This window comes from Trachurus trachurus, assembly GCF_905171665.1.
Source record: "Trachurus trachurus genome assembly, chromosome: 22".
NCBI lineage: Eukaryota > Metazoa > Chordata > Actinopteri > Carangiformes > Carangidae > Trachurus > Trachurus trachurus.
In genome coordinates, this window is record NC_139907.1 from 29687529 (window position 1) to 29710864 (window position 23336).

The following is a 23336-nucleotide window of genomic DNA, read 5'->3' on the forward strand; positions in this document are numbered from 1 at the left end:
TACCTCTGTTGATAGTTTATATAAATGTAACTTGTTTTATTGTGAAAAATCCATTGATCTTGCAAACGTTATAGATTAAAATGAGATCTACATACATCTGATGTAGCCTGTTGTATTTTCAATCTACAGGGGAGATTAAACCCCCCCCCCCCCTGTGTACCTACTAATGGTTCGAGCTGACATAGATGTGAAGCTGACAGAACTGGGATAATTATGCACAAAAAGTGGATGCAAATGGCTAAAAGAAAACAAAACCCTCCCTACAAATCATATGCTTCTCTGAGTCTATTCCTGTTGTAGCTACACCTGCTAGCTAGGCCTACTGTATGTCAAATGATTCAGGTCAGGTATGTGCTTGGAGATGGGCTCGGTATCTTACAGCAGCTGATGCCATTTGTACCGCTGGTAAATATCGCCACCCAGTGGCAACTTTTCAGTATTTCATCCAAATCTGTTGCAAGGCCTTGACTTTAACCTTGAATTAACTTTGGAGATTTCATCCAATTTCAACTCTTAATGTGACTATACTTTGAATGGCTTCTATACGGTACACCTGATTATATAAACAATAGAATTAATAGTTTTACATTCAGGAAATAATATCCTATTGTACACATATTTTATATTTTCAGCAGTAGAGATGAAAACTAGGGAAAACATTTAGTAGCAATAACAAAACAATACAAAAAATTGAAATTGACAATAAACAGTAGTATTTAAAGTAAATGTGTCTGATATCACTCTCATGTTAAATCTGGGCAATAAGAACACCTGAACAATGCTTGTAAATACAGTAAATCTGCAATCATTGTAATATTCACAAGAAAATAGGACTCAACTCTGCTGTATTTTGCTTCAAACATGTTTGTGCTGTTGTCATGTTTGAATGGCATTGTATGTCAAGCATACAGTATGCATGAAAATATACTGCATTATATGCAGTATAATGCAAATAACAATAGCTCTGACTTTATATATATTTAACAGTTAAATATCCTTCCTTATCCTTTCCTCTTCCTTCCACAATGGCCTCAATTAACCAAGTCATTTTGTTGCCTGAACTTCACCAAACTGCAACTCTGCAACTGAAAACTGAAGCCAGAGAGTCTTTCTGCCAGCAGAGAGTTTTTGGCAGAAAGCCCTAAAGGTCATCTTATCCTGACAGTTGTCCCAGAACATCCAGATCATTCCCGGGTTTCCTTTCACTAGTTTGTATCTGTGATCTGATTCCTTCATTCACAATCCAAAGCTTGTGACCTGAATCTAAATTTTGACCCTTCTCCTGTTACACATGCACATGCATCATTGGCTGTCAGTGGAAGAAGTGAGCTCATCGTGACCGGTCGTCTAGCCGGCATGTGTTGGGTGTCACAATGTGACAGACCAAAACACACAGCTCACAATACATCCATTGCAACTCTAGAGCTGATACCCATCTCAGAGGCGTTGTTGTCTACAACATTAACATGTTTGCTGACGTACATGTCTAAACAAACTGAAGGAAGAGATATTGTCTTGACTGTGAAGCATTTGTCAGTACATTTGAGAGCTACAATGATGACCGAACCAACACCTAACAGTTTGGACAGAGCTCTAATCAACCAGGAGGTGGATTTAGATCAGTCACAAGACACTCTTAAACAGAGAACGTGACGTGTAACTGAAACCTCAGGTTTAGGTTTGCAGTCATTTCCTGCTCTGACGATCTTGTCCTATATGCAGAGAGATATACTCTCTGTGTCAGTATTTCACAGGTTAATGAAATGAGACTGAAGGAAATTCAGATCAAAGTTGTGAAGAAACAACTAGCCCAAAAAGTACTGAGAGAGAGAAAGGAAACTCCTTAGACATTTTAAAATGAAATATAAACATCTCCACAAACATCAGAAATGTATAGTGACATGAAAGATGAATGCATAGTTCTCCTTTGTATACAGTAGTTGTGTGGAAAGGGATATTTGGCCCCTCACCTACTGTGACCGGTTTCGGTCCTTACAGGTAAGAGGGAAAGAGTACAGTTTCAGCTCAAGTGACTGCAGTGTGTGGAGAGGGTGGGGCCTTGAATGGTTAAGCAGTATAAAAGAAGGTTGACATGCATCAAACATGAGTTTCCCTGACTGAGGATGCAACAAGCTGCTGAAGCAATGAAAAGTTCACACACAGTTTCTCCCAACAAGCAGGACCAGTCAGATTCAAATAGGACTGGAAGGTCAGGACGATGGAGACTGAATGTTACTGAGAGTAAAAGTCGAACTTTGGGGATCAGCGTCCAACGGATCGACAGGCCATTTGCTGGAGAAATCAAAATACGATCGTCCATTTATCTCCAAGCAGCTGCAAAAGTGGCCGACACCGCACGTGCCATGACCAGATCAAAACATCTCCTGGGGCTGGCTGCACCGAGACAGATGACAAGCCTCCTTCTACCACCTATCACCAGATCAAATGCCATCCATGGCAAAATGGAACGTACTGCTGCTCTAACTGAACATAGGAAGGGTTCAGCAAAACCAAGAGCATATAAAATCAATTTACCAACTGGACATGTGGTAACAGGGAATGCAGTGTTGGATACACAGTGTGGCAATGGAAATGAAGAGTCCGACAAATATAACAAAATCAATGCTGCTCTTGCAACAGGACAAAAAGTACCGTACCTTGACTCAGAATCCAGTTCCAGACTGATGAAACAGACTTCAACCCCAGCAACAGTGGACCTTCCAGGACGTCCAAAGAAGAATGACAGCAGTGATCCCAGTGCCAGCGACAGTGGTACAATGATGCTAGTCAAGGTTAAACATGATGCCACTCTATGTGAAGCAAGGAAACAAAGAGTTTTTTGCTCCAGCGACTCGGCTATTGAAACAGAATCAATGGGCTCTGAAGACAAAGGTCATACAGACAGGATGAAGGAGGACAATGATAATGAATACTACACTGGACAGAGAATCACAGAATGGGTCCTTAAAGTCAACTCCAGCCTCTTCACAACAAAACATGATGAGCTCAAACACTTCAATCCTGCAGAGGAGCAAGATGTGGCAACCATGAAGATAATCTACACTGGAGATTGAGCTGATATGGTGTAAATGCTTTATTTCTGTTCATTTTCACTTCTAGTCTCTTTTACAGATATGACTGTCATATGATTATCATGTAAGTGAAGTATCTTGGACATCAAGGAAGATACTTTTGGTGAACTATTATACAACCTCAAGAGTGTACTTTCATGCTCATGAATTATTTCTTCTAACCATTGCTGGTAATGTCAGTATCACAATTTCATCAAGTAATATATAGGCTAGTCTGAATAAAATGCAAATCTTCAAACATGTACATCATTTTCATTTACATTCATCAGTAAAATATGGATACATGGATATGGTTAATAAAAGGTTAATATAAGTTGGTGGTAGGGCTGTAACCTCTCAGTCGACTGGTCAATTTATTGGTCGATACGTTCTGGCTCGACCAAAATTCTGATTGGTCGATTTTTTGCCATGTTAATTTCATCAGGAGGACTGGGGCCTTTATTTACAACATTGCCCAGGAGACCCGGCCTTTCTCGATTTCTAGTCAAAATTTCAGGGCTTCAGTCGACCAAGAATTACTTTGGTTGATAACAGCCCTAAATGCTGGTATTATTGTTGAAAATCTTGCATACACAAACTTTATGGCGGGGCTATTCAACTTGTTCAGGGCCATATTTTTTAAGTTAAAAGCTTTTTTTTTTTTTTGCCACATTGCAAAATTAAAGCAGAAGTAAGCGATCTGGTCGTTTTTCTGACTTCTTGTCAGCCGATGGAGTTAGCAGTCCCCGCCCTCGTCATGGATCTATTGGTCCTCGTCCCTACGTCACCACATTCACGCGCATCCCTTGGCTGCACACACAGAGAGGACCGCCCTTCATGCCGTTCTCTCTCCTCATTGGATAAAGGTTGTAGGATACAAGGAAATAAAATAAAAGTTTTCTCCTCGGCTTACAGCAGAGCAGAGTGACTGACAGACCCGTGTTTCAGACCAAACACTCGTCACTGCCGTCGGAAGATATAACTATTTAAGACTTATATTAACACAAAAATTCCGCTTACTTCTGCTTTAACCTCATCATTGGATAAGAAAGAGAATAAATAGGCCTCCTTTAAGTAGGCCTAATCAGGTGTGGTGGTTCATTTGATGTTCTGTGCAAAACAATCTGTTAACAAATGTGAACATGTAGAGGCAAACAACAGCAATGAGAAGGCAAAAGTTCAGAGTCCCTCAAAAGTTCAAAGTCTGTGTGTGTATAAGGTTTGACAACAGGGACTACTGTTACTGCCTGGACTGGTCAAAAATGTCTAGCAATAAGGCTGGCGGCTTTCAGCCTCTCTGTGGTTAGAGGATTTTTGTTGAAACAAAAATATATGAAACAGTTAATCTGGTCAAACTTGAGTGAGCGGTTGGAGATGACTTGCAGCTGCCAGTTGAATAGCTGTGCTTCAAGGTGTGTTTGAGTGATTTCAACCCACCCATGGGCTATATAACTCCACTTCATTAAAATAAAGACATGAATGAGAATGCAAACACACTGGCTGACACACTTCACAGGCACCAAATGTTGCATGCTAGTTGTTAGCTTCTTTCCAAATAGGCCTACTACAAATGTGTCCTACTACTGTCCTAAAAGTGCAGACCATTAAGTGAGCAAAGAACCATAGAGTAAATTGAGGAGGCTATTGTATCTCATTAGATGTGCACCATCAACTTTTAATTAACTCTCCTCCTGGTTACACACAATCACTGTCCTGGACTCCTGGCTAGTGTGCAGCAGTTAGCATGATGCCAGCTACAGTCATTTGAGTGGCCACAAGACCAGGCTTCTAAAACCACATCACATGGCCCTTAATTCAGCATGCACCTCTTTGTTTGTTTAAATTAAGATAGAATTTTCTTCAAGATCTTGTTTATCCTCAGTGCCAAAACTTGATTCTGGTTGGGCTCCACAGGGTTCTGTATTAGGGCCGATACTCTTCATTCTACATGCTCCCATTAGGAGATAGAAACCAGCACTTGATCAATTTCCACTGTTATGCACGGATCAACTATTAAAGGGATAGTTCACCCAAAATTCAAATTTCACTCATTATCTACTCACCCTCATGTCAACTAAGAGCTGTGAGAATTTTCAGAGTCCTCCGTTCCTTCTCTGAGTTACGGGGGGGTCTGCGCAGCAGTATTTGTCCATATAATGGTTGTGAATGGACACCAGAGCTCTTCGTCCAAAAAGACACACCAAAAAACATCCAAATACCTCCATACTGCTCGTCTGTAATGTCCCTCTTGTATTGAAGCCCCGACATGAGAAATTGTTCCGTAAAAAATTAAATAAGTCTATATTTTAAGCTTGTTTGTAGCGGAAGCTCCCAGTGTCTCAGTTCACTGCTCTGCCTGTGTAAGTGCAAATCTCACGTGATTTGCACTGACCGGCGGAACAATTTCTCATGTCGGGGCTTCAATACAAGAGGGACATTACAGACGAGCAGTATGGAGGTATTTGGATGTTTTTTGGTGTGTCTTTTTGGACGAAGAGCTCTGGTGTCCATTCACAACCATTATATGGACAAATACTGCTGCGCAGACCCCCCCGTAACTCAGAGAAGGAACGGAGGACTCTGAAAATTCTCACAGCTCTTAGTTGACATGAGGGTGAGTAGATAATGAGTGAAATTTGAATTTTGGGTGAACTATCCCTTTAAAGCCAGATGAGAAGTCACCTCATCAATCTGCAAGACTGTTTGAAAGACATGAAGTCTTGGATGTCCTCTGACTTCCTGCTACTAAATTCAGATGAACAGGTTATTGTGTTTAGACCTAAACATCTCAGATTGTTACTCTGGATGGCATCACCCTGAACTCCAAAGTGACAGTGAGGAACCTTGGAGTCATTTTTGTCCAGGATCTTTCCTTCAGCTCCCACATAAAGCATGTCACCAGGACCGCCTCTTTCACCTATACTGTACCCAGTAGGCCTATAGCTAAAATTAGGAATATGAAAATAATAATGGCTTACAAGCGCTTTTTTGACGATACCCGATATCCAAAACAAGTTACAGAGACCATTATTCATTCATACCACATATTCTCTCTCTGAGATATACTGAGAAACTGGTCCATCCATTTATCACCTCGAGGCTGGACTCCTGTAACTCTCTCTTGTCAGGATATAAAAACTCTCTAAAGAGTCTCCAACTGGTCCAGAACGCTGCAGCGAGGGTGTTGACAGGAGTCAGGAAGACAGAACACATCTCTCCCACCTTAGCTTCTCTCCACTGGCTTCCTGTAGGATGAATAGACTTCAAAATCCTTCTGCTGACTTATACTGTAAGGCTTTTAATGACAAAGCTCCATCTCATCTGAAAGACTTCGTTGTTCCTTATTGCCCTTCTAAAACACTCCGCTCCCAGAATGCAGGTCTGTTAGTGACTCCCTATCTCTAAAAACAGACTGGGAGGTACAGCCTTCAGTTACTGTGGAACCAGCTCCTCTTGACTCAACAATCCCCATTTATCCCATATTACATGTAGTAAACAATGCTCCTTGTCTGCAGTGGTGGACAGTAACGGAGTAAATTTACTTGAGTTCTTTGGTACTTATTACTCTTACTTGAATACATTTCCAAGACAAATATTTTTACTTTTACTCGAGTTAATTTCTAGGAAGGCTGAAAAGTACTGGTTACTTTCAGGTCTGCTCTTTTTTTTTCTTCTAAAATCCTATTGGACACAAGCTGTTTGTCAAAGAAGGAAACCCTAACCCCTAAAAGCAGCACATCTGGTTTCAAAGAGTTCATTCTCAGAAACAAGAGTTAAAAGCTCCTTACTGTACATTCATTTATAGTATTTCATTGATGTGAAAAATAAGAAATGTACTCTTACTCTTATTTTTACTTAAAGTAAATTTAAAAGCATGTACTTTTGGATACTTAAGTACCTTTAAAAGCAAGTACTTTTTTACTCTTACTGGAGTAACATGTCGACTGAGATACTTTTACTTGTAACGGAGTAAATTTTGACCAGTAGTATTTGTACTCTTACTCAAGTACTGGGGTGGAGTACTCTGTCATCTCTGCTTGTCTGTCCTTCCTGGGTGAGGGATCCTCCTCTGAGGGTCTACGGACAGAGGACGTTGTTATGATGCTGTGTAAAGACCTTTGAGACAAACTGTTGGTAAAAATGGGATACAACCTTGCTTCATTGCTATTCCAGTGTTGTTGTTACACGCTGCTCTAAATCCTGTGAGCGCCATATGAGCAACAGTCAATTATTTGTTGGATTGTCATGCCTTGTGTCTTTAATGTTCCTCTGGAAAGCTCAGGATAATATTTCTAATAAACAGTGTATACATTACCTGTGACACCAAACTGAGGAACTAAAAAGAGTGAAAAAGAACAACTGCCACAACTTATATGACAGTTGTTCATTTATGTCCATTTCTTTTATTGTCCCTAATTGTACACAGATATAGAACGTCTTACCTAAAATGGCAACATCGGACATTCACATTCACAGTACAGTCACAAACACATGGCATACCAAACTATTGGACACTGCTGCCCCCTCATGGACAGCTATCAATTAACTCCTCCTGGAGTTACAACACCTTGTAAATGTCATCAACATTTCATTTCACAGTTGTGTTGTGAACAAGTGATGTCTTAGCAAACCTAGAACTTCAACTGTGCATTCAGAGTCATTTTTTCTGAGTTAGAGCATTCATGAACATGACTAAACCAGCAAACATTTTCAGGCATGAAGAAAAGTCTATTTATCTAAAAGTCCAGTCCAGGTTTGGGTTACACCCCACCCTTCATGAATCCATCACTTGGTTTGAATGCAAAGTCTTCCCTAAATTAAAAGTGAGTTATACCACTAAAGTTTAAGTCAGGTAGTGAGGACTTTGGCAATGTATAAATTGGTTGCAAGGAAACAGCAATGTCCAATGAAAAGCAATGTGCTACGCAAAATGTATCACAAAAAATAGTCAAACTACAATTTCATGTGCCCAGTGATTTTTCAGATAATTATTATATGTATTCCTATATTCCTTTCCTTTTTATTAATGTCAGTATACAGTACAGGGAGAAATGTGCCTCACAGACTGGTACAACTACAGTTTAGAAAGTGAAATATATGATTACACTTTTTGTGTAGTGTGCAATAGAGTGATTTATGGTAACCTAACGGGCATTTAGCCTACTCATTAAGGCACATTTATTAGCATAATGTTTCAAAATTTAAGGTAGGCTAGTATGTGTGTTACGTGGTCTAAAATATTCACAAAGAATCATATAGGCTAGATTTAATAATGCAACTTTATGCAACAATAAGCAAGTCGTATGAGTTCTTGAGCAGCTTTGATGAACCCTTAAAGGTAAAAACATACTGTCACTGAGCTAACTCAGTGATGTTTCTGACTGACTGAAAAGAGAAAAAGTGGTAAGGGCACCATGAACAATTTCTTTTCTAGTAAAGAATAGTGTGCTTCACTCACTTACATACAGTATTACATTATTACACTGTTAAACTATGAAATGCCAATTAAAACTACAGAGGTAATCATACCAATTATAATTTTGATCATGATCATACAGTCAAGTAAATCATCTTATTACGATAATATGATTGGTTTATCTTTAAAATACAAACCATGTGATCATCACATGGTAGGCTAATCATTTTCTGTAGTGCTGACAACTGAATGTATATTGTGTTTAACTTTGCAGGCTACAACCCGTAACCATGCTCTGTCACACATCCATCACATGACAGAGTCTGTGGCTCTTCACTCCAAGAAATATATTACACTACTCAGTCCCAGGACTCTTGTTTGTGAAACTTGTCTTTAATATTTTAGGAGGTTCCCTCTATAGAAAAAGAGTTTCCCAAGTGAAAAGAATTAAAGTAGCCTAGGTTAATGTCCATCCAAATGAGTTACAACCTCCTCACAATTTCATATCCTAATCCCAGTCATTGTCTGTATTCACAAAATGTACTAGCCTATATTTCTGTCCGTGTGTGTGTTACCTGCCAAGGGACTACGGATGCAAATTAGCAAGTTTCTAACTCTGACGCATTTACATTTGTACACATGTACGAATGTTCATTAATGTGTATTGTCCCTTTTAAATAAATAAATAAATATAAGGGTGGAATTTACTTAGCCTACTTGGAGTAGGCTACTAGAGCAAAAATGAGCTGTGGGCTCCTGTATAACTTCCTTCTATCAGGCCTGTGGAATACTTGATGTGGATAATAGCAGCTGCAATAGGCTATAGGAAATTTAGTAATTTTTTATTTAACCAATGGAGACTTTTGGAACCATTTACATTTACTTTTTTGGTGGACATCTTCATTCCCAATTGTCCACAATGTAATGCTTCAATAGACTACAACAAACTTTATATTGTGGAGCCACAGACCCCAATTATCTATGTTGCAGTAAATAATCCTGGTGTGAGATAACATGACTTTCTTCTGTTGTCAAATGCCATGACAGTGATCATCTTTATGATGAAGACATTTTGCTGATATTGTGTAGGCTACAACTCATTGAATAGACATACAATGCCTAGATATTTTTTCCCCCAAAAAACTCTATGTGGGGCTTCCTCAAAATAGGCTACTAGTTAAGTCTCTGCCAATGTTTTGGGGGTGTCCCCAAATTTTTACAAATTAGTTGGAGGACATTTACACTAAAGGACACAAGTAGGCTACACATACACACAAACGCACGCACACATACACACACTCTCTCTCTCTCTCAGAGTCGTCCTCCAGAGGTGCAGCAGCCCGCACACCACATTGTTTCTATGTACGTGCAGTCACAGTGCAGACAGAGGTTGTAAACATGGCGGCGGACGGGATGGTGCTCACCAACCACGACCATCAGACCCGAGTGGGCATTCTGACGGGTAAGGAGGCTGTTTGATAAAATGCGATAGAATGCATGTTGACAGTTCATCTCTGAGCCGTTTAGCCGTGGGCTGCTTACGAACAGTCGCTATCACGATACAAGTTGTCTTCGCTGCAGAGCTAGCTAATGTTTGCCAGTATGCTAACCGGTTCCGTTGACTGTCATTGCACTAACGCTCGGTGCCTGCATTCTGACATGTCGGACAGATGTGGAAAAAGCTCCTGAACCGACTTTATTTGCAGTTCTGTATTGAAGTTTGACACATGAATGTTACCGTGTAATGGCTGGCTGTCATGTTCGGTGTTTTACTGGATACACGACAGTACACTGGAATATTTGATGTATCGTCAAGTAGGAAAAAGAACCACATGCAGAGACTTTCAAAATTAGGGGGCTTATTCCCATGCGAGCGTGTACTGCAACGGGGTTTTACACCAAAATTGCGCTTTTATTTTGAAAGTTAACCCAGCATTCTTCCGATTTTGTTGTTGTATGTTGCAATCTTGACGCAAGGGAGCGTTATTTTTCCATCAATGTGCCGTTACCGAGCCTATATCAGTTGCATTATTCATGTCCCATTGCAGATCCGATATGTTGGCAGCTAGTAATGGTGCTGTTAATTAACATTTCTTCTGACAGGCTTCTGACAGCCATTTCGTTTGGACCCAATGTGTGTGTACGTGTGTCTGTGGTGTGTGTGTGTGCGCGCGCGCGCGTGTGTATTTATCCAATGCAGAAAAGTAAATACATCGCACGACTAGTTACCTATTATAAGCACATCAGAAATCAAAGGGCAGCGCTAAATGCTAAACGAATTGTGTGCTACAGGCCGATTCTGCACTCTAGTTTGCTCAGCGGACGTTTATCCCTGAGTCGTGCAGCGGAGGACTGGGACTAGTGTTCAGTCGTATGACAGTCACCAGTAGCCGTGGAGCAGGAGCAGGAGCCTACTTGCCGAGGCAGGGGGAGACGTGAGGATAATGCTAAGAGGAAACGAGCCAGCAGCTGACTGGGAAGTCTGCCGTGGTTTCAGCAGCTAGCGTTTCAGCTAACAGCAGCTAACAGCAGCTAACGGTGCTGCCTCCACCTGACAGACACCAGCTGCTGTCACCTGTTTATGGACCTGCTTAATCACTTCGTGTGTGTGTGTGTGTGTGTGTGTGGGAATGTGAGGGGGGCTGTCGAACAAAAATGTGAAATAATAGGCTGCTGACAGTGAATATATTAGTGCTAGTGCTTCCTTAAGCCAAATTACATGTAGGCTAATGGTTCAATTAGCATGGGAGAAACTTGTAATAGGGGATTTGGCCCGCTGAGGTAGGCTGGCTCACTGCTGGGCAGAAGGAGCCTCCACCAACCTACAGTACACTGGTGTAACACTGTCTAGTAGAAGCTAAAACATCACTAGCCATCACTTCACCAAGAAGCTGTGACCAAAGAGCAAACTCATTCAAAGAAAAGGAAGACCCTACTCTATAATCTCACATCTCTCAACTATGGCCCATACTTCTGCAGCATCTCCATCTCCTTAAGGCTGTTAAACACATCTGTGAGGCACAACATAGAACAGGGTGAAGGCCACTTTATTTTGATACTGTAGGCCTACTGTTGTTTTGTATAGCTATTCATTAAAACAGGAGCAGGAATATGTTTTTTTTTTGATAGTTTGTTTGACCTGCCAATTTTGATTTTGGCTGATTGTGATTTTCTTTCTAAAAAAAAACATTGTTCACAGTTATGCAAACATTTTGTAATATTTTGGACTTTATGTAATGGAGCATTCATTTGTATGGGTGTCAAAAAACGTAACTATAGCTAGGCGAAGGTCTCTCTCTCTAAAATCACATGACTGCTCTCTGGTTACAACTCCTGACAGTGCTGGAGATGTGGATGTGGACATCTTACCTTGACCTTAGACGTATTACAAATTCACTCACAGATGACTTCCCTGAAAAGCAGCCTTTTCTGATCACCAGCTGATCACCATAGATTGGTGCACCTCTCCTCACTGGTGTAATATCACCTCATGTCTGAGTAACATTGGTGAAAAACTACATGCCCTGTTCTCAGTTTTATAAATATATTGCAGTATTTTAAAACTGACAAATGACAACCGACAAGAGAAAAGGTGTCTTGTGATCTTGTTTTCCCATTTGGTCTATGCTTGTTTTATACAACACAAGAAAATTAAAAGCAAATTAATTTGTTTTAAAATAAATGTATACTTTCTGTATTAGTTGTTATTAATTTCATGAAATTTTCTTAATTTTTTTTTTTCACTGGCTTCTGGATAGTTGTTCTGTGTTGACTGACAGGTTTTCTGTCTCTGTGTGAGTTAGAGCTTGTAAGGGTTTGTTCATGTTTGTTGATATTATCGTGTTCAGTGTGTTTCCAGAGCAGGCCACAATGATCCGACTATCACATCATACTTCTAACTGATGAAATTTACAGTGATTGCACGTTTTCAAATACTTGTGGGTATGTTGTAGTAGCTAGGTGCTGCCAAACCTGGTTCAGGTGACATATCTCTGCTGCTTTTCTAATGCAGCTGCTCAATGTGACGGAAAAGCTCCGTTAATCCTGACATTTTAAAATGAAATATGTGTATATTTCATTTGCACACACTTTACATACCTTTACATTTCTACATTACATTAGCCTACATGTTAACAATATCAGTCTTTATTAGAGACTTCTTATTTAGCTCGGCTATTAGCATGTTTGTTTGAATTAACAGCAATTAGCAGTATAGAAAAAATATACAAGATACTTTGAGGTAATTTACAAACACCGTCTCCATTACATAGTTTATCCTCCACTACCATTCAATACATCATTTGGTCAGTAACATAATTTAAAAACATTGAAATCTATAATAAATAGACTTGTGCTATATATTTTAAAGAGTACTTACATTATCTCAAATGTATTAAACTTGTTTTAAGAGAAATCTGTGGTAATCAAATTAATGGGATGGGTTGGGATTTGGTTGCCTGTGACTGACATCGTATCCATAAGCTCTGAATTGGTACAGCAGTAGTTGGTAAAATGGCCTCTTAGTGCTGACTCCAAAAACTCCCAGCTGAATCAAACTGGGCTGTGATCACACTTCAACAAGTATAGTAGCAAACTGCCTACTGCCTATTAAATAAACTAATTAGTATGACTTAAAAGCTAAAAACTGTTTTTAGGTCATATTTTTCAGGTGAGAATTTAAAGGGATAGTTCAACATTTTGGCAAATTGGCCCATTGCCATAATCCATGGCTTTAGGAGTAGGTTCATTAACTTTAATTGTCGGTGCAAGCTATTTTTAGAATGGCAGAGCAGAGCTGTGAGCTGCTTAGAGCTACGCTATGTAAGCTAATGAGATTTCTTGGTTTCCCTCATCAAACTCATCAAATACATAATCCAACAACTCCACAACGCTCTGGTGGACAAGTTGTGACCTGCACATTCACCACGCTATGAGAGAATAACGGAACGTTACCAGACAGAGTTGTTTTAGAGGCAAATGCAGAGACTGTATGCCGACTTCCCCCGACAAGGCATCAGCGGTTTTGCAATTTAGCACGAAAACAACTCTGTCTGGTAACGTTCCGTTATTCTCTCATTTTGTGGTGAATCAATGTGCAGGTCACAACTTGTCCACCAGAGCGTTTTGGAGTTGTTGGATTGTGAATTTGATGAGTTTGATGAGGGAAACCAAGAAATCCCATGAGCCTCCGTAGCGTAGCTCTGAGCAGCTCACGGCTCCGCTCCGCCGTTCTAAAAATAGCTTGCACCGACAATTAAAGTTAATGAACCTACTCTTAAAGCCATGGATTATGGCATTGGGCCAATTTGCCAAAATGTTGAACTATCCCTTTAACTACATAGACTTACAATACTTGGTCCATTTGCAAACCTGCTGCAATGATTTTCAAGATGTCAGGAGAACAGTTGGGCAGTTCAGGATGAACAGTATTCTCACAGCACAGGCTCAGAAATTCTTGCTCATCTAGTATGCATCTGGATATTTCTCACATACACAAATTCATGCACCACATACTCATTTTAACGTCACAAGTATGAATAGTACATGAGTAAGGTGGTTCCAAACACAGCCCTGCTCTTCAGAAACCTATTAGTGGGTGACCATGGGGCTGCATGCTTTTTTAGGTACAGCCTGTCATGGTATGGTATGGTATAGATACTGGAAAGAGAGGCTGACAGCTGACGCTATGTAGCGGCATCTAATAAACCCATTATTGTTGAATTTCTACAGTCTTTACCTTCAGACAGAGCCACACTTGCTGTCTTATCCTGCCTACAGTATGCAGTGTCAAGTTTTTACATTGAAAATTCATAATGTCTGTATTCTACCCAAACTGTATACTACCAAAAACTCCATGTGATTATGTGATCATGGATTACAATTGAACATGGAATGATGGGATTGCTTTTTCAGTTCAAAAATCACTGTTAAATTGTAATTAGACACAAAAAATGCTAAATACAAGAGAGGCACAGTTAAAAGTCTGGATAGTAAAATATTAATGACATTTCTTTTTTTGTTGTCTGTCTTCTTCTTTTTTCTTTTCTTTTTTTTACAACTTTTTCCCATCTTGAAAATATGGACATCAATGGTTAAACATTTGTTACATAAGTTGTAACCCCACCCCGACCCTCCAGGTGGCATCCCTCATTTCAAACATACAGTCAACCACACAACCAAATAAACCGGCAACAGACAGACACTTAACTCCCGTGTGCATATAGATACATGTCCTCTTCATCTGTTGGAATATACACTGTTTCCAAATATCTGAATACTTAAAGAGGAAAACAAATACAGAAATAGATAGACATAGACTCACACTGGAGCCTCAAACCAATCTGCTTTGATTGTTGTGGCGATAATACCAGCATTTTGGACCTCTGGTAAAAAAGATAAAAAAATAAATGAATCCTGATAATCATAATTCAGGTATTTACATTTTTTTAATTTAAGTATCTTATGAATGTCAACTCTTTCAATCAGTGTGTCACAGATCAGTGTTAGTTTTAATATGTGATAATGTTTCCCATCCGTACTGCCAGAGGTGATCTGTGGTGTAACCTGAACGTCTCTCCTCTTCAGTCAGTGACAGCTGCTTCAGGAACCTGGCTGAGGACAGGAGTGGAGTCAACCTGAAGGACCTGGTCCATGATCCCTCACTGTGAGACTATATATGAAATCTATGGTCTGCACACACACACACACACACACGCCAGCATACACACACTTGTATTACACTTCCTGTATGTTTGTCACCCCCTGCAGGCTAGGAGGAGTCATAACAGCTTACAAGATAGTTCCAGATGAGATCGATGAAATCAAGGTATGTATTTTTGCTTTGAGCACCGTCAACAACATCATCACACACACACAGGTTATGAGACACACAACAAAATGCTGTGGTTACAGTCTCGACTTAACACACACTTTCCCACTGGCACTCAAAAAAATGTTTTTTCGCGGTGGGGCGGTGCGTGGCGCGGCGCAGTGGGTAAAGCGGCCGTCCCATGTAGAGGCTCCAGTCCTCACCCCTGTCTGTCTCTACTGTGAGCTATCAAATAAAGGCAAAAAGCCAAAAAATATACTTTAAAAAAAGAAGCTTTTTTGCTAGTTGGCAGGGCTGTCTGACATCATCCAACATTTAGCCAGTGAGGATTTCTCAGTTCAGTCCTCATCTAGTCCCTGAATGCAATGAGAACATGATTTTGTGTTGATCCCGTACAAGGTAGCTTGTAGTGACTTGTAGAGTCTTCATTTCTTATTTCTTTCCTTAGGCCTTGAATAATATTATTTGTTGAGGTTTCCCTCCATTTCACAGAGAGTTAGAAATTCAGAAGAAGTGAATAGTCAGTGAAAGCATTTATAAACTGTGATTAACTATAAACTGTGAAGTGCAGTGATGGAGCTTTTTTATTATTATTATTGTCCAGGATCTTCAGAGTGTAGTTCACTGTAGATAATCCTGTTTTTGGTGAACAAAAGCTAAAGGCAGAGATTCAAGATTCAAGATTCAAAAGTTTATTGCCATGTCAACAAGTAGAAACAAGTGGATAGGAATGTGTCTTGGTTTTTGCTCTCACAGAGAAACAATACAATACAATACTCCCACCACAGGTTTAGTAAACCTGTGGAACTTGAATCAGTAGTTAGTCAGCAGAGCAAGTACTGTCAGGTGTTGGGTTCCTGTCCAGCATTGGCTGGTGAATATCCAATAAGTGTTGTATGTATAAAAACACTTAAGCAGAATGTAGGTATTTGTCAACACTAGGATTAGAACCCAGGTTCCTTCTTTGTTGAGATACATGGTACAGACGTTAACAGTGTGTGTCTTTACTTGTGTACAGGACACTCTTCTGGAGTGGTGTGATGAACAGGAGCTGAATCTCATTCTTACTACTGGAGGAACCGGCTTCGCCCCACGAGATGTTACACCTGAGGTACACACACACACTGACTGCAAGAGTTTATAAAATGAAAATATGAGATACGTATATACATCAAAATTTTTTTTGACTTTACTCAAAGTGATATAAAGGAGGATAAGGATACCAACCAGGATCCGATACACTATAATAATAAGACTACAACAGAAATGTAGCTGGCTACAGCAGTGGTTTCCAACCTTTTTTGGCTCGTGATCACAAATTTCTGGCGACCCCGCGGCCGTCAATCAAGATACGTCAGCTCAGATATTTTTATATATTTAATTTCATTTTATTTTAACTTGATTTATATTCGAGAAAGTGAGAGTATAGAATACAGTTGTTTAAAGCAGAAGTAAGCGATCTGGTCGTTTGGGCTAATGCTGCGTTCCAGGCAGGCTTTTGAAACCGTAAATTACGGCTTCAAGTCACGACTTTTAGCGTTCCAGGCAACCCACTCGTGTTTTTCCGACCTGTTGCACCTGTTTTACCTGTGAAAGTCACTATAACGGCCACTCGTAACTTCCGACCCGTGAACTCACACCAGATCGAACTGGTATGACTTCACAGGTCGGAAAAACACGAGTTACAGGCTGCCTTGAACGCACCATAACTTCTTGTCAGCCGATGGAGTTAGCAGCCCCCGCCCTCGTCCCTACGTCACCACATTCACGCACATCCCTTGGCTGCACACACAGAGAGGACCGCCCCTTTATGCTGTCGGAAGATAGAACTATTTAAGACTTATATTAACACAAAAATATCGCTTACTTCTGCTTTAAGATTGTGTGTGGTGTTTTTAATCATAATTTAAAAAAGAATAATTCGTTTAACAAATATTTTCATCAGTAATTTCTTTTTTTCAATTACTAGACATTTCAGGCGACCCCATTTGAATTTCAGGCGACCCCGCGTGGGGTCCCGACCCCAAGGTTGAAAAACACTGAGCTACAGTGAGAGGTGTAACTAGGACACATCCTGAGAGGTTGCAGTCTACAGTGTAGTGTAAACTGCACTGAATGGTCAAAGGGAGAATAGGATGACCTCAGCTGTGCCTGCAACACAGCTCCTGTTGTCTTTGACAGTAAGACCCATGTTTTTAACAGTTATACCATTGGCTGTTAAACTGAACTTCAACCTAATATTGTGGGGCAACATTATTTGCAGCCATATTATTGCTGTGCAGTTAATCTCTGTGGAGGTTCCACAGGTTGGTGCCTTCATTGCCCAGGAAAAGAAGGATAGCCTTCTTGGCTGCCTTTGGAACAGGACAGTTTAGTTGTGCTGCTGTGAAGGAATGGGTCTTGGGAAGCTGCCCTCAGGGATGCTACAAGGAAGCTGCCCCTGAACAGGGACACAGCTACTGTAGTGATGACACAGTAGTGACCAATCAGCAGTCTGCACTGATTTGAAATCATCTTTTAGCTGGGAAGATTCTACTCATTTATTTAAAGGTTTAAAAATCAGCGACAAAGCACATTAATAAAACATTTTAACAAATGTAAACATGCCAGAATTAGCCAAAAGGCTATCTGTTGTCCCTGGATGAATGAATCTGATAGCAGGTATTGTGTACAATGTAAAGAAAACCAGAAAAAGGAATAGAGTGGAGTGGAGGCAACATCATGCTGTGGAAACGGTTATAGAGGCTAAATTAGCAAGTAACTGTTGAACCAGAGCCAGAAAACATGAGAACCAGTTGTGTGAACATTTTTGCTATTATTGATGTGTGAAGTTTTGAGTAATTACTAAAAAAGTGAGTTGACCTTTGACCTTTTTGAACCAAACTTGAAGAACTTCCCAAGGGATGTTGCATTGTCATTGCGTTTATTAGGCCCAAACTACGTTTAGTGAGGTCAGGATGACACAAATCTAATAGGCTGATCCTTGAGTCCATTTAACCAGATCAGAGATACTGGGCCCACTGAGTCCTTGTGTGTGTGTTGCAGGCCACCAGAGAGGTGATAGAGCGAGAGGCTCCGGGTATGGCTCTGGCCATGCTGATGGGATCACTCAACGTTACACCACTAGGCATGCTGTCCAGGTGAGGACTTGATGTTTTTACTGCTACTGAGCACTAATCTGTCTCATTCTAATGAGATTATTGTGCTCGGTGTCCTCTCCTGCTCTAATCTGCTCTCTGCTGCTCTTCCCAGGCCGGTGTGTGGTATCCGTGGTAAAACTTTGATCATCAACCTGCCAGGGAGTAAGAAGGGCTCTCAGGTACAACTCTTTGCCTTAATGCTTGACTCACCTGTACCTTGTGGCATTACTCATCTGAAATGATCAAGAGCACACACTGACTTTAAGATCAGAGATGAGATATATGGGCCTGGAATTCCTGCCCTGCAGTTAGCAACTAGCTGGTTAACATAAGAGAACATTTAGCAGCTGAGGAGTCTGATATTTTACTCAAGAGTGGAGACCAAAGAAGAGCTAACAGTAGAGAGAGCACAGACAGATCAGTATGCATCCAAATGGATGCTAATGTAGCTCTGTGGCAGCTGCTCTTCTAAAGCTAATACAATACCAGTGTTGTAATGTCAGTGTTCTGCTGGATTCAACTAGCCACAAAATAGTAACAACAATAAAAATAAACTTGTGTTGATATCTACAGTATATCTTGATTATATTAACATAGTTATGTTATAAATAACAAAGCATGGATCTCTTATAGTCCAGCTACTTCCACAGATCAGCAATGAATACATCCGTGAGTGGATGCACCTCATCAGCCGAGCTGCCTAAGGTGTAAAAAGGATTCATCACACCCACATTACACCTGTTGAATATTTTCTTTTTTAGAACTTTTAATTTAAACATTTTCGTCATTTTACAGAACATATCCTGACATATGGTTTCATATAATAAATGATTGACAGGCTGTATAGCGATATAAGTTACAATTAAAATAAATAATTTAATAAATAAATAACAAAATAAAGTAGTAGTAGTAATAATAGTAGTAGTAATAATAATAATAATAATAAAAATATATATAAATAAAATAAAAAAACTGAAAAAAAGGGGAAAAATTAAAGTAGTCTTTTATCATTTTCAAATGATACTACTTTGTCCTTGGGGTTAAAGATGTTACATAATCATTGCTGACTTGTGTAATTTGCATAGACTGTAAAAAGAATGGACGTAGCACCCGTCACCCATTGGTTTTGGGGAGTTGTTTTTGTGACTCAAATATGGCGCCCTGAACAGCGCCATGTTGGATTGGCCGGCTGAGAACCCGCCCACTGGCCTCGAAGCAGCTGTCCACGGAGCTGCTCGGACCTGTCACTCAACGTCTCCTTTAACCTAATGACAGTAAAACAGTAGAGTTTAAAAAAAATTCACCCCCCTCAGAGTGTGTGCGGGGGTAGAAACTATCGATTGAGACCAAAAAACGTGCTGACACCAGGCTTTGATCATGTTTATTGAGGATGTAAAGTGGGTGATTTTAACATGGGGGTCTATGGGGAATGCTGCTTTCTGACACCAGCCCCCAGAGGAAGCCCAGGGGATTGCAGTTTTTTGAACGCGGAAGTGAGCTTCACTTCTCAGAGCGACAACTGCCCCCTTGGTCATTTGTAACTGTCAAGTGATGTCCTGTTGAATTTGTCCTAAATTAGATTGAATTTGTTTTCTCCAGGAGTGTTTTCAGTTCATCTTGCCCGCTCTGCCCCATGCCATCGACCTGCTGCGAGAGGCCACGGTGCGGGTTAAAGCCACACACTCGGCCCTGGAGCAGCTGCCCTCCCCCTCCCCCCTGCTGGCCAACACGCACACCAACACCAACACCCACACCCACACCAACACCCACACCCTCACCCACACCATGGAGCGTGGCACCCAGTGCGAGGAGGAGGAGGAGGAAGACGAGGAGGACGACGACCGGAGGAGAGTTCAACATGCACACAACCACCATCATCCTCAGCATGGCTCTTCCCACATCACTGCAGCCGCCATCGCTGCCAAGGTAACTGGATGATGAATGAAACTTTAACTGATCATTGATCACATTGTAAACATTGGATCATTGCAGCTACAGGCTCCTGTATTGTAGAGATACTACTTAGATGCTATAGGCCGCCACAGGACTGCAAACAGAAAACACAAAGTAGTAAAGAGAAAGTATTAAAAGTAATAGATAAAAATAATGATAGACAGCAGAGCATTCCAGGGTTTATGTCTACCCCTCAGATTTCATGTGAAAATGTTACAAGTTTTAAGTTTAACTGACAAAAGCTGCTGGTTTATGAAATGTTTTAATAGTACTTGGAGACATTTCCTTGGAGATTGATTGGTAGAGTGATATTAACACCTAGACCTCATTTACACCTGGTAATCATACCTCTCTGACACTGGTTTACAGTGAGACAGCATTCTACAGCATCAAAGAGTTATCATGGTGAAAGTCTAATGTCGGGATGCCAGGTGGACAGTACTGATAGGCTGGGCAGATTTTAAAGTAACACAGCAGAAATTCGGACTTCAGTGTATTGACATTTGATTGTATTGGCCAACAGGATCATATGTCTGGGTGATCAATCTGATGTAGAGCCACAACAATGAATCGATTAATCGAACAATAATCTATTATTGAATTAAGCGTCAACTATTTTGATAATCAAATAATCGGTTTGAGTAGTTGTTTAAAAAAAAAAACAAGTCCAAATTCTCTGATTTCAGCTTCTTGAATAAGAATATTTCTGGTTTCTTTGTTCCTTTATGACAATAAACTGAGTCTCCCTTTGGTTTGTGGAAAGAAAAAAAGAAAAAGAGTGTCATATTAATGTGGATGAATCTACATTACACACTTGTTAATGGGCCCGTATTCGATAAATCTATCGTTTTGTCTTTATAGTTATTTTGATATTATTATTTAGTGGTCGGCTCGCCCAGCATTTCCTAGTTTTGGTTTCCCGGACGCTGCCCGGTGGGTATCTGACCGTCTTCCAACCTCCGACTTTCAGTCTTGATCAATGAAAACATTCTTGGCAAATGCTTTCACTTTTGTCCGTCTTGCGCCGGTCCAAGAATTTCACCGTGCGTGCGGAGGCTCATGGGAGGCTTTCCGAAACTCCTGGAAGTCCCTTTAACGTTTTATTGACCAAACAACTAAACAATTAATCGTTCACATAATCGACAGATAAATCAATAATGAAAATAATCGTATTCCATAAAAGTCAGAATGAAATTTCACTTTGTTATGACATTTATGTTGACATCAGGACCATAAAGGATCCATATGATCATCTGTAAACCTTAGTTGGCGTCCACCTGTGGTTATATGATGGATTAGATGCGATGTGGAGAGACTCACAGCCAGACTGACAGTCCTAATCAGAGCAGGAACCACCAGGAGCAGAGCTAAGACACACAAGTGTTGTTGAGACTCAAGTCTACAAAAATCAATTGAAGGTTCCCACAGTGGCCTCCATAGTTCTTGAATGTAAGAAAAAGAACAAGCAGGACTGTCCCAGTCACATGTTAGAGATGAGAAGCTGATGGTCACACCGTCTTTCTCCTCACAATCAGAGAGTTGTCTGGGTGCTTAGCAGAGGATTTCTCCACATGTTGTTGTGGCGCCTCATCAGTATCCACATTGCTTCTTCACCTGACACATGCTTTGACTGGATGATTTAAAGGGATATTTCAACATTTTGGCAAATTTGCCTATTGCCATAATGCCTATAGTCTTAGGAGTAGGTTCATTACCTTTAATTTTCGGTGCAAGCTGTTTTTAGATCAGCGGGGCAGAGACGTGAGCTGCTCAGCTAATGCAACGAAGGCGCACAGTATTTTCACTTCTCCCTCATCAAACTCATCAAATACACAATCCAACAACTCCAAAACGCTCTAGTGGACAAGTTGTGACCTGCACATTCACCACTATGCTATGAAATGAATAATGGAATGTTACGAGAGTTGTTTTTGAGGTAAAGCTGCGTTCACACCGGACCTTTTAATTTTGTCGCTGTCACTTGTGTCGCTCCAAAAAAATCGCTCTGTCACTCAGCTGCAGTCGCTCGTCAGTTTGGAACGATACGACAGATCGCTCTGATGACGTCATTCAAGCGATTTCAGTCGGTCTTTTCTTCCCGTTTGTATTGGTCCAGCACGACTGACATTGTACCTGCTGCTGCCGTTTACCTGTTGTGGAAGTCCCACAAGCGCCGTACAACGTCAAGCCGGCTTTGCTCTGCCAGACCGGTGGAGTTGTATAACGTTTCCATGATTTCAAGTAGTTGTCGTAGTTACGCCTAGATTACGGCAGCCAATCAGCGCTAAGCAACAAGCGATTGACGGCCAGAGAGTTGGGATTTCTCATGTCGAGCGACAGAGCGAAAAATCACTCCGTCGCTGTCGCTCGGAGCTCAGAGATTTTTCGCCTGAGCGATTAAACGCTCAGTCGCTCGTTTGCATCGACTTAATATGTAAACTCGTCGCCAGCAACAAATATAAAAGGTCCGGTGTGAACGCACCTTAACTGGAACTACATTCCAGACACAGCTGCTGGGTAGTAGTTCTGAGTATTTGCTTTGTGTGTCTTGCTGTTACATAATTATACGTTATTATTTCATAGCGTAGTGAATGTGCAGGTCACAACTTGTCCACCAGAGTGTTTTGGAGGTGTTGGAGTGTGTATTTGAGGAGTTTTGAGGGAAAGGCAAAAGTTCCGTTTCGTGAGCAGCGCATATCTCTGCCCGGCTTGCCCCGACAATTAAAGGTAATGAACCTCCTGCTAAGACTATAGGGATTATGGCAATAGGTGAATTTGCCAAAATGTTGAACTATCCCTTTAATGGCCAATATAATGCTGGCAGGATTTAGAGTGTTACCAGGTCTAAATGTAAAGGTTGAAGGTTGATGATGAGCATCCACACAGTTTAAACAGTAGCTGTGATCATCTTCAGGTGCAGTGGGTAC

General features: G+C 40.7%; 1 protein-coding gene across 2 annotated transcripts in view; it reads left to right on the forward strand.

The window, feature by feature from the left end:
• Positions 1-9818: 9818 nt before the first annotated feature.
• The window catches only part of gphna (gephyrin a), a 46907-nt gene continuing 33389 nt past the window's right edge, over positions 9819-23336 (forward strand). For both annotated transcript variants that reach the window (XM_083998296.1, XM_083998297.1), the window contains exons 1-7: positions 9819-9949; positions 15073-15151; positions 15256-15313; positions 16335-16427; positions 18362-18456; positions 18569-18635; positions 20056-20382. In XM_083998296.1, the coding sequence (XP_083854422.1) occupies positions 9886-9949; positions 15073-15151; positions 15256-15313; positions 16335-16427; positions 18362-18456; positions 18569-18635; positions 20056-20382 (783 nt within the window). In that variant the 5' untranslated portion in view covers positions 9819-9885. The remainder of the gene's footprint in view (positions 9950-15072; positions 15152-15255; positions 15314-16334; positions 16428-18361; positions 18457-18568; positions 18636-20055; positions 20383-23336) is intronic.